The 13,263-nt window shown below is 36.3% G+C and overlaps 1 protein-coding gene across 6 annotated transcripts in view; it reads left to right on the top strand.

Moving 5' to 3' along the window:
* Positions 1–628: 628 nt before the first annotated feature.
* LOC121409024 (RIMS-binding protein 2-like) overlaps positions 629–13,263 on the top strand; it is a 103,936-nt gene continuing 91,301 nt past the window's right edge. For 2 of the 6 annotated variants that reach the window (XM_041600804.1, XM_041600809.1), the window contains exon 1: positions 632–6,010. In XM_041600804.1, the coding sequence (XP_041456738.1) occupies positions 5,903–6,010 (108 nt within the window). In that variant the 5' untranslated portion in view covers positions 632–5,902. Of the gene's footprint in view, positions 6,011–13,263 lie in introns of all 6 variants that reach the window. The other 4 variants (XM_041600805.1, XM_041600808.1, XM_041600807.1 and 1 more) reach the window with 3 other exon arrangements.

Here is a 13,263-nt window from a genome sequence, read left to right on the forward strand (position 1 = left end):
TAATGAATTAAAAGGCCCAACACCCAGTCTCCCATCCTTGTGCTTAAATACCGTCATCCTTATTCATAGAGATTTTTTTCACCCACCCACACATGTAACTCAAATTCTATTAATCTGGTCCCAAGTGCTAGAATGCTAAGTTTGGTAATCAGTGTCCTCTTTCTTTCACACTAAGTTGCTCTTCCTTATCCCTTTCATTCTCCATCTCCCAAACACTCACACACACAAACACACACCCACATACACGAACCCACTGAAGAAATGAAAAGACTGTGCACAGTGGTACACACGTGTATGCTCATTTTGGTAGCGAGACTGGAAGTGTTTCCCTCGCTTGGTCATGTGGACTGGCATTTTGTCAAATCGGCATACAGTGGATGCTGTAGGCATCAATTATGCACACACAAAGCACTCGGGGTTGAATTCTCTATCTCTCTCAACCTCTCTTCCTCACTCTCTCCCTTTCTCCTCTCTTTTCCTTTCCGCTTTAGCATCTCTGCTATCTCTTCCTCCTTCTCTTTACTTGTGTCTCCTTCCTCCTAATTTCCAACCTGTAGCCTGTGTCGTAATCTGTTCATCGGCGATACGCCTGTCGTCTGTTTCAAGCTGGCCGTGAGGAAAGTCGGTCCCAAAAAGGGATTAGTGGACAATCGGCACAGTATTATCCAATCAAATCTGATGAGGGTGCCCTACTTGTAGCAGGTCCTGTGCATATCACATTTGATTGTGTGACATGAGAAGAGCTCTCCGGGCCTGTAATAGGCACGTTTGAAGATTGTCCGAGCCAGGAAACTTTGAACCGCGGGAGCTGCTTTGCTCCAACTGACACTCTTTTGATTATTGTCTGCTTTGACACATAGTTAGAGTATGTTGGATCAATAGTCGTCATTCGATATTTGAGGAGTGGTGTTTGTGATCGGTCGTTCCCATCCCCTTGGCCTATCATGCCCAATAGACAAGGTCGTGCAGGTCATCGGTAACGAGGAGGGCCACGTCGCCATCGCTTCTGCTCGTCATCTTGTCAACATCGATTTGAAATCAGTGCGACATTCCTCAGCAATATCAAGATTGCTCACAGTGCTATACAGGTCGCATGCTTGCTGTGAGGCCGGCATTTGGATACAAAGACCACGGGGGAAAGCTACTCGTAAAACAGCTCACTCATTCTCTCTCTTCCTCAACTCCACAAATGCTACGAATTGGGAATTGATTTAGACAAAGTGGAGATGTCTCGCTGCGGAGTTATTTTCTAGCCACAAATTCATCAGGGGGACAGTATGAGGATAGATTCAGTCTCTTACAGGTGGTAATGGTTATGCCTCCCACTGCATCACCATCGAGTGATAGATAAACAGATGCAATCAACACGAGGAGAGAATAATTCTACTTCAGATTCGCCCGCTTCTGCACAAGCTTCACAAACACAAGAGTCTTCATATGGGACTACATGGTACATACTCCAGTCATGGTGTGCGCTGGGTGTTAATCCTTTGAATGTAATGTGATCAGAATTTCACTTACTTTGGAGTGATCCTTAGCATTGGAGCTCCCTTTTCATCCTTCATTTGTTGAGCTTCTCTCGTGATACCAGGAGAACACGGGGTTACAGCACTTTTCATAACGCATTAAACCTTCAAGTTCATGATTGTGATGTCACAGGACGGTATTTAAAGACGTTCTCTTTGTCACTCATAACCACAATTCCCATGGACGTGGAGCATAGACAGATGCCCAGGGCAAGGACAAAGCACACCTGACTGTTTTTTTTTCTGTACGAGATAAACTTCAATGCCATTTCAGCAGAAGACAAACGAATCATCTCTTTTTCTCAGCTTCTAAGATCATTATTGTTATATTTTGTTCAGTTTGGATTTTTCTACACTTCAGCTTTATCCACCCTCTTTATGTGATTGAATGATGATTATTCTTTAGCACCAACCTGTTGAATTTGAAAAGTAAAAAATCTCTACAAGGGACAGCAACTCTCTAAATTTGCAGCAATCTTCTAAGTGCATTTGTTGCATCATTGGGTATATTGCTTCCTGCTCTAGGCATAGTCCTTTTCCATCTAAATTACTTCATATTCGGTAAAGAGTGAACATGATTTTCCTGCATTACTGTAGTTCTGCTGCAACTCTACTTTGCAAGAATGTAATTGAGGAAATGTGTAAAGCTTGAATACAGTTCATTTGGAAACAAGCATATCTCACTAATGGCCTCCATTCATCGTCCGGGCTATTTATAAAACTGAAATCCATCACTCACAAGCCTAGGAGAGCATTTTTTCTTCCAGCATTAGATACAAACGCACTTTTGTGTCACGCTGCCAGCATAATCGAGGTGTTAGTTCCCTGGCTAATAAAGCAATGCCGATTATCTCTGCACTTGTGGAAATCCATCGTTAATAAACGAGCAGTGAATCACTGGCCAATACATAAAGAATTTCTTTACTTAAAAATATGAAATATCTGTCTTTTACTTCGACGTACAGTGCATTAACTAGTTCATTAAACATAGAGCCAGGTGAAACTGATTCATAAAGTCAAGCCCTGGCTGCATAAATAGCTGGTTGAAAATCCTGATATTTGAGAGACTCATAGTGATGAATCAAATCCTGAAGATAACTGTAATAGATGATGTTGTTTGACATAATAACACACAGAATAACATAGATGGGAGAGGATCATGCAAATGTAATTGTTCAAAGTGTTTTAGACTTTTAGTCCATCGGTTGATATGAAGCGAGTGCTTTAATGGAGACATGTTCGTCGGATGCGGTTTGAATTGGGGCTTCCATTAGCGTCATACATCTCAAATATCTTCAGCATATTGAGTAAATTCCTTGTAATTGTCTGTAGGGGTACTTCAGAGGAAGCATTGCTGGTTGCAGTTTTATTTGGATTCATCCCAAAAATAATAGATGGATTCACATGATAACATTATCTCACCAGGAAAATGTTCTCCTTCTAGTTTTCATAATCTCAATTAAAGGACTGAGTTACCTGTCTTCACAAAAGCAAAGGAAATTTAAAGATAACTCATCTTTGACAATAACAAGGGCAATAATATAGGGCAAGTAAAAGTATTGACTAAACTCTGTATTTCAAAAGGTGACCAGAATTAAAGTGATGCCTTTCTAGCTAAGAGGATTCTGAATAAAATAGAAGAAAAATACCAGTCTCAGAGGCCACATCTTAACAAAATTTTCTTGATATATTCATTGCTGCCAAGGAAGTCTTATTCTGTACTTGTTTGCTTCAGTTCCTTGTCAAAGTCAGACATTCTTCACCTTGGAATAGGTTTTACTCCATTACAGGCTGAGAATATGAAGAAATAGGAAGTGCATGTTGTGGTAGTGACGCCAGCTTGTTCTTCAAAGAAAAAATAGGATTACAGAAGCATCGGGAAAATCAAGAGAACTAGAGTTAATGACTGGAAGTTTTTTAGGCCACGATCAGGGCCTTTTGATTTTGACTCCATCAAAAGAAGTGGAAAATATTACTTTGTGGAAAGGAGTAATAAAAAATACGGGATAATAAACGGGAACAATTTTCTATATGCAAAACACGGAGGATTATTCTAGAAATATCAAATGAAATGAAATAAGATCACTACTTGTGATTCCTACTAAAAACAAATATATGTTGTTTAAATTGCATCTGGAGCTAGTTCCCAGGGTGATAAAATATGTTTGAATATTCTATTTACGTATTGGAGCATGCTGCTTTTCAACAATCTTTTGATTAATCGTCTCCACTTCTATGAATCTATGAATACATGTATGCGTACTGGGAAGCTGTTGTTGTGATGCAGGGCTTGGCAAGAGGAAGAAGCTATTTTGCGGTACTTCTGTAAAGCCGATTTTGAACAAAATTAAAGAAACAGGATCTTATATTCAGCAGAGCTCAGTCGCCACCAACCACTTGTTCTGTTTATTGCCTCTTCACTATAATCAGTGGAAGAATGTGCAGACCCATAGAGGCATGAAAAAATATTTGCCTTAATGTGCGGTGGAATCTTGGGGAAGTGGATTGCTGCGATGATGCGTGAGGGCAAGTCCCCCTCGACTTTACTGAAACGACCCTCAGACATCACGGTGCCTCCTCTCTTTAGGTTTAAAATCTCCCAGGATGCTTTCTTAGTGGCAACCCAGTGATTTGCTGACAAATAAGTACGACCAAGAATTACAAAATTCACCATAATTTTGCAGGTTTGTTTACTCTTCTTTTGTTCAGTAGGATCATTAGTTTTCTCTCTGTCAGGGAGCATCGTACAGAATGGTGTGAACTTCATACTCATATCTGGGAATGTCTCTTTATCGAGCATGACGTTAACAAGGATCAACAATGTTTGTGTGAATTTAAATGAGAAAGGCATAACATGGTGAATCCATCCTGAATTTAATAGCAGACAATGATAAACACAAAGTTCAAATTATTTATGCTGGCAAGTGAAGGCAAATAATTGACATTTTTTTTCATTTTCACATTAAGAAAAAAAGAGACACCTTGAGTGACACAAAGTATATGTCATTTATTCCCTGGCGGACATTCTCTACCAAGTTTGGCCGTTTTTGTTTTCAAGACCCAGGCATCTATCTACGAAGGCAGGAAGCCCATCCCTTTTAGTGGACGATTTGCTGAATTGTAATGAAAAGAATGCAGACAGAGCCCTTCTATTCGAAGGGATGCTTACCGGTTAGCGCTCTGGAATATTGACGAGGAGGATGGTAGGTCTGTATAACCTAGATTACCATGCCCAATTTTGCTTCCCGTGTCTCTGAATAATAGATGAGCCAAAAACTTCTTGAATATCTGGAGCAAGACCCTTTGCTGAAAATAGGAAAGCGAGGAAAACCTGTGACTCCATTTTCCGTTTATTTCCCTTTCCACCTGTAAATTGGAGGTGTATTCATCAGTTGGACACATGTAGAACAGTCAGAAGTAGATTTGATCTTTTAGGGGATTGATTCTTTTGCAGAGGGACGACACACCTAGGCACCTGTAATGAAAGTTTCCCATCCTTTTCATCATGTCTCATTGGAGCTTGAAAATATGAAGAAGTTGATCAGCCCGGGTTTGGTGTGAATTACAAAGTTCGTGCCGGAGTCCTTATGCGCATCCATGTCCAACATGGGCCATGCACTAGAGAACTTGATACACACATAGCTAAGCGGCACATTGGTTGGATACGGGTAGATAAGTCGGTGAGACAGGGAGAGAAAAGGAGAAAGGGGGTGGAAAAAGGAACGATGCAATTCGAAATCGAGACTGTTAATACTAGCAGAGTAGTAATCCACCTTGCTCATTAGAAGCAAGCGATCAATACAAGCTTTACCAAACTTAAATAAACGACTGTCATGCTCATTCCTTCAGTTTGAGCAAAGTGAGGCATCAGTTAACAAGGACTTTGGCACAGCCCAAGAAAGCTGAGAAGAGAAAATCGAAAATGTAGTGGATTGGTGATAACTTTGTGGTCGTCATGAGTGAATTCTGTATTTACACTCTGTATTGGTGAAGACATTTATTTGCCAAATGGAGATGTTATTCTCTACTGATATTGAAGAATGATTTTATCAGACTTGTTTGAATAAAATACCACCGGAAGGTTCTGCACTTTATGTACTTAAAGTTGAAGTGAAATTCATTTATTTCTGCCTTTCATCATATTTCACGCTAAGACTACAGGAAACATGAAAATATACTCTTTCAAACTCGAGAACATTCTTGGAGACTAATCTTTGAATAAATTGTCAGGGAACGCTGTCGCCTGGACCCTCAGTTTTTGGAGTATCTGCGTGGTGTAGACTTACTCAGTAAAAGTGGACTGGATGCATTTGATGGAATGGAGGTTGTAGGAGTTATTTGGCTGCCATGTTGAGGCCAGTTGTTTGCAAGGTATCATGGCTGCTGTACATGCCCAAGATCATTTGCTTACTACCCCACATCAAAGGAATAATGAGCTGATTGCACAAACACACTTTGGAGACTGCGAATGCTGTATCTCTGTTGTAAGTTTGATCAATTAAGAAGTTTATTCATTCATTTTTTTAGGGGACCTGGGGGCCGTCTTATTTTTGTTTCTATATTCAGGAATATCTATACAATTTCAAATTATTCATGACTCTTGTATTTTAATGTACATTTTTATATTGATTCACTTATTTCATTAAAATATATTCAGTTATATTTTTCTTCATTTATTTTTCTGTTATAATAAGTAAAATATATCTACTTATTCTGAATGCTGAAAAAAAGTGCTAAAGAAAATAGAAAAAATAGAAATGACAATATGAAAGTCTGGATAAAGGAGCAATAACATTTATTTGTGACAATTGATAGGCAAGTTATACATTTACTCTCTCAATCAGCATTATTCATGTGGCTTTGTCATAATGAGCCTGGATCAGCTCAAGTATCACATGGCAAGTCCCGAAGAGAGAGAAAAACAAAAGGAGAGAAGGGGATTTGTTTTTTACTAGTTTCTGCTTAAGTTAACAGCCATCGAACTTTTCTCCTTTCTAACCTTTTATACCCGGATCCCCATGGGGTTGAGATGGCCAGTCGTACCCTTGGCGTCTCCTTAGTGCAATGTCCCATGAGCATTGGTGTGGGTGGAAGGCTGGTGGAATAAGGAGTGCTTGAATTTCATTGTAGCCTGTAGCCCAAGACACATCGCCTCATTCCCTTGCCAGTGGACAAGCAGCAAGTGTTTGTGATGACCTTTAGCTATGACTGCAAATTACTTGCTTGTGTGTTTTGGAGATTTGAATAATTTACTCAATAATTCAAAAGAATAATGTATTGAGTATATTGAGAAATTCATCATCATCTGAAATATATTTTTTTCTGAATTGCTTTTCATTCTTTAGAAAAAATCCTTTGTTGTTAGAAATATATATCTTCAGTGTTAAATAAAACGAAAAGTATTAGTAAAGGAGGAGACTTTCATATGAAAATTAAACTGCGTAAATCTTTTCATTCTTGCAAAATATCAAATCCCTTTTGTGAATATGATAAATTTTAGTACAAAATCAATTATTGTCCCATGGTTGAAAATGTAATATAATCTTTTAAATCAAAAGAGTGCATTTTACAAGTAAGAAGGGAGAAATCAGATATTTTCATTCAAAAAAAATATGTACCAAATGCTAGTATGAGAACTAATTGCAAATTCCATTTCTGTAGACCACTATTAAATAAAAAAGCTTTTTACCCCAATTCAATGTAAATTGATTTGATATGAATAATAACCTAAATTCTAAATATATAATTTTACCAATGAATTGTTAATGAACTTCTATTAAGGTGAGAGGTGACAGGCTAGTATGAATTTAAAAAATACGAGGAAGGGATTAGGGACGGAAGATAGGATTTTATATTGCTACTAATGAAATTCATCTGGCAGATGATAATGTGTGAGGGCAATAGTCTCGGTGTTAAAACAATCCATTAGGAAGGAGAAAACAAATTTGGTCAATAATTCCAATAGGCTTTGGCAGGATCAGGAAATAATGAAACAAAATGAATTTGTCCCTGTTCATGAAAACATCCAGTTGTGTAGGAAGGAGATTAGGTTTTTGACATTCCTTTTTTGTCGCTTCTATTGTTAATTCGTACAATTGGTTAGTATGCCAGAGAACATTCTGTTTTTATATTGGAGTAATTTTTATATAATAATATTTATTGATGACTTTGTTCATTTGAAATAATTCTTTTGGAAAAAATATTTAGAAGTAGCATTAAAAATGCTCTGTGTGGTTGTTACAAATATTTTTCCATTGCAATTCGGAAGTATATTAGAGATATTATTTTCTATATAAATTATTGAAATTTTTTGTAATGAATCATTAAGAGTTAAGAATATGTTAAATATTTACTATGTATGATTTACACTGAACTTAAAATCATGATGATATCTTTTGGTTTGATTATAATACTAAAAAGTGTATTATGATTAAGCTTTTTTTTATTGTCTTTCATATCTTTGTCTGGCCTTTTTCTGTTTGATTTTTATTATGTGTTTTCCAGTATTTCAATAGGTTACCCAGTCCATGTCCTGTATGCTTTTCACACTGCACTTATTTTCCTTAACCCCAGGAAATAGGTGGGGCTAAGGGAGGGTCTTAGCCCCACCAATTTCCCGGGGTTAAGCTTAGCCCACTTCTTTTGTACACTACGTTTCAGCAAAGTGGGCTCACACTGTGAATAGTATGGTACTATCTGGCCCTGCAAAAAGCAGGGTTAGACGGCTTATTGTGGTGCTAGTACCACAATTGCGGTGCTAAGAGATGCAGTGTGAAACGAAACCAGGATAAGGAAAAGTGATGCTAAACATTAGCCAATCACAGAAGTTGAAATTGCATTTTAATCATGCTCTCTGTGGCAAGATCATCAATATTCATGAGCTGTGCAATAGTCCAGGGTTAAGGCAGTAACCACGCCTAAGCAAATAGTATGGGGTTAAGAAAGACAGTGTGAAACCAAAGAAAAAAGATAGCTTAGGGTTAAGGATAGTCCGGGGTTAATGATAGTATGGGGTTAAGCAAATGTAATGTGAAAAGCATACTTGTTTCCTAAAAAAATATTTTAAAAACAAGAAAAGATATGCTTCCAACCAATCAAATATCTTTATTTCAGCATCTTACAACAGTTGCAGTACAATCAGTAGCTTAACTTTGATATAATCGGTTTAATGAAAAGTGGTCAGGGCTTATCTAATGAAGATGTGAAAGTGTTAACAACACATTTGTGGTTCTGATTAAAAACTTCTTTTCATTTTTGGGTTACAATTCAATTGTGAATTTTATACAATGTCTATTTTTGTTTCATTTTAAAATTATTAGGAAAGGATGTGTATTTTTCTTTGCATTTGGAGGGGTCTACCAATAAAGGATAAAGATTTTTATAGATGTAGATCTTGATATATCTTAAAACATAGCCAATGAAAATGTCAATTTTGTCAGTTATTTAATTACTGTCAAATGTGACATCACCTCTCATTTCATCAACTTTATACATGATGGGATTGCCTATTCATTTTAGGTAATCATTCATTTGCATTTTGTAAATTATAAAGAAATGAAATTGTTCTCTTGAAATTGCTCCCTGCCATTGATGTAAATGAAATCTATATTGATCAATAGAGTAATAGTCCAAAAAGGAAGACTTTCTATTTAAATAGAGGGGGGAGGGGGGAAGGGGGAGTTAAAGAGAGAATTCACACTTTGTATTGTATCTTTGAGGTATTTAATTTTTACATCAGATAGACTCTCCCAGCCAATCATATTTTTCAAGAAGAATTTGTGAATGAAAACTTTCTATCTGAAAGCAAAAGAGAATTTCTTTAAGTTGCAGCATTGACGAAAAATGCATTTTAAACACTTTAAAAGCACTCTATTTTGTAGGTATGTTGGAAACCAATTCATAAAATATTGCTTTGTCCTTTACATAATGAATCATAATTTTCTGTTTTTGGTTGAATGAAAGCAAAATGTTATTTTTAATAAAAAATATGCTTTACAAGACAAAAAAAAAACCTTCGAAGGAATGTGATAAAGAACTTGTATTCTGGTCTCTGGAAAGGAACATTTTTTGCTTTGAATTTATGGTTTTTGTCAGAATTGCCTAATTTGCGTACTGCATTAGCTTGATGGGTAATGATATATACTTTCAGACAAGCTTAATAGATTTGTTTTGCAAGTAGTGTCGTCTGTATTGAGTGGATTCATTATCCTGTCAGCCTTACTGTACTCAGTGGAAGGAACCTTAAATCTACTTCAAAATTGCTACGTCTTGTTGCAAATGTAAGAGATCACACTTAGAAATGCTACACAACATTGATTGGCTTATTGTCAGTCTTCTTTCCATGTCCCTTTCTAATTTGAATTCATACTTCAAGTAAATATGAGTTTTTTTCCCATGTTTTACTGCAGATTAACTTTCAAAATGCAAATCTTCACATAGTATAAGGTGTTAATGTGATCTTTGGTACCATTTTAACTCTATATTAATTCAATTAATAAAAAGGGGATTAAGATGTGAAAAGGGAGAGTAATCTTAAAGTATGCTAAAATAATGGAATGTCAAATGGGGATTAATAAGAATAAACTGAAAAATTACTATTCAAAGATATTTAAAGGGGTGTAGAGAATGGCCATCCAGTAGGGGATTATCCCGTATTCAGATCTGGTTTAATATATCTTGATTAGAGTTAAAGATAAGTACCAGTTGTGGTAACAATCGCAAAATAAGTTTGAACAGAATCCAATAAAATTACCACCCAAGTGCTTGTATGTATGAATAAAAAATGACAAATGGCTCTGGAGATGATGTGTAATTGCTGAAAATTAGAAAAATAAGCCTAGAATTCCATCAAATGTTGGGTATTCTTTAAAGCAATATTGATAGACTGTCCCATGTATGCTTTTCTGTGTTTGTGATCATCAGAATTATTGATTTTATTGTTTTTTTATTGGTTTTACAAAGATAAGTTTACATAATGTACCCGGTCTAGATATGATAAAGTGGTGACAATTAACCTTGATTTAAAAGACTTTCTCATGAAATAATTGATTGCTGTAACTACTTTCTATTACATTTAAGCAACAGTTGTACATGATAATAGATAGGCACGCCTTCAGGGATTGCTTTAAGGGAAATGGCAAGTACATTACAATGGCATTATGTGTAGAGTGAAGGAACCTAGCAATAATGTTGGGAGGAGAGAAGAATACAGATAGAGACAGGAGGTGAGAGTGTTTGTGTTTGAGATAGACAGTGACAAAGAGAAAGAGAGAGAGAGATAATGAGAAAGATTAGCTAAACAGATGGAGATGAAAATGTAAAGATGGAAATAAAAGGAGAGTAAGGAATGATAAGAAAGAAAGAGAAGAGGGAGAGAGAGATAGAAGAGGGCGGGAGCATATATATTCATAGATAGCGGGAGCTAAGAGGTATAGACAGAAGGATGAGGGAATGACTAGATACACAGTGGAGAAGCTGGCCTCTGTTTGATGTGAACTGAACAAACCACTTATATCTAAGCCCAAAATTTGTTCGGGAGTGTTTGCGTTTCCCTTAGAAAGGGAGACTGCCTGTTTAACTTTTACTGCCTGTCATTAAAGAAGATGAATCTTATCGTTGACCAATAATACTCCTTTCATTTCACTCTGTTAATGTCATTGAAAAATAGGGGTGGGCACTGTACATCTCATAAACCAGTCTCCCCCACTCCATGCTTCACAAACATTCATAATTTGGATATACATGTATATTTTATTAGGAAGTGTGAAGGTGGTTATATCCCTTTTTTCTTTAATGATAATAATAATGATAGCAATAACAATAATTAAAATAATTATAATAATAATAATAGTAATAATAACAATAATTATAAATAATAATAATAATAGTGATATCTTATTGAGTGCATACACCGTCTAGAGATGCGTATGGCGCTAGCGCAGCAACAGTTCCTTCGGATATTAATATTTTATATATATAAGCAACTACAAAATATGGACATAAATAAAGTCGACAAAGACATCTTAAATCATAGTCAGGCCTGTCATAGTACAGTCCTGCACCATCACTACTGAAATTCTCAGCTACATCCTACATTCCCATTTCATGTTTGGGAACCTGCGTATTGGAGGAAGGGGAAGGGGGGGGCAGGATGCAAAGTACCTTTTCTTCCTGCACCTTTGTACCCAGTCTGCCTTATTTCGATTAGAAGCAACAGTGTTTGTAGACCTCTAGACTCGGAAACAGCCAAAAGGATGCAACGGCTTACTTGGGGTAGTTTTTCTTTCATTCCATCATGGAATATGAATTCAACCTGGTATATAATATTCAGACAAGTGTTCCATGGTTGAAAGATCAAAGTGATTTTATTTTATTTTAAAGTTTTTGAATTTTGTAGTTACTTTTGCCGGAGTAAATTGTCTGTTCCCAACTGTTTTGGAGGTATTTAAACATTTCATTGTTTGTTAATATGGTACCATGCAATTTATCTGAATCGCCATCATATGCATTATCACTGCACCACCATCATCATTATCATCATTACCTTCATCTACAGCATTACCATCCTTTAGTGGCCATCTTGAGATATAGATAAACCCATTACATTGTCAGCTAGATATATTAATGATATTTTGTATTTCATTAGGAATTGCATCAAGATGTGATTGTGAAGTCAGCTAACCTTTTAGCCTGTCAGTCTTCATCATTCCATGAATTTTTATCCGTCTCTTAACATTATCCAAGTTCACACCTCCTGACGGAGTGATGTGCAAGAAATGAGTATTGAATTATTCCATTCTTATATACAGTGTGTCCCAGAAAAAAAGGATACCGGGATTCCCATGTCTTTTATCAAAGGCAAATGATTCATGATGTTTCATTTACATAATCATATCATTCAATTATTCTTTATTTTGATACCTAATATGAGACAAACACTTCACACATTGATGAGTAAGACGAGTTTTAAATTTTGATGTCAAAACGAGGTCGCGCGGAAAAAATCTAAAAGATTGGTTCGTGATGCGACCCGTGCATATTCAACAATTGGCTCATCAGCATTTCTTTTGTATTCTTTATTACGCTTCTCTCCCTGATCCCAGAAATGAGATTGGATTCAGGTTCACACTTTAAGTTTCTGCGCAAATCGTTTCGGATATGCCTCAATATTTATTGTCTGTTATCTGCCATGTGTGAACGATTTGCTAAGCTGTTGGTATCAAATGAGAGCTGAGATTTTACTATTGCCATGAGTTTCAAATTACCGGTAATAGTACAAACCTATTTAATTTGTGAAATCTATCTCTGAAAACGGGTTTTGTTTTTTGTGGGACGCACTGTATAATATTAGCAATTTCGAATGTAGGAAGATGTAGTCATTTGAGTATTTTATCCTACCGTTGCTCCTCTCTTGAAGTCATTGCCTGAACTGCGGCATTATTGCTATGGACAGTTGTTTCTTTGCTTCTACCTATTAGATTAGATTAAGAATCATCAAACCATTAGGATTAAAAAATACAGCCAAAAGATTTAAATTCAAATCATTTGAGATTTAAAAGTTAATCCTAAAGATTGAAAATAAACCCAAAATTTGGCTGGCCACCATTCACAGCCGATCTGGATTTATTTTAATTCCTTGGAAGTTGGAAGTAAGAGTGTATGGAGTCAGTTTTGTTGGTGCATGTGACTGAAGCTTAAAGAGTGTTTTTGCCTGATTAATCCCATCCTTGTTGAATAG

The sequence above is a fragment of the Lytechinus variegatus genome, chromosome 2 (assembly GCF_018143015.1).
Source record: "Lytechinus variegatus isolate NC3 chromosome 2, Lvar_3.0, whole genome shotgun sequence".
Classification (NCBI taxonomy): domain Eukaryota; kingdom Metazoa; phylum Echinodermata; class Echinoidea; order Temnopleuroida; family Toxopneustidae; genus Lytechinus; species Lytechinus variegatus.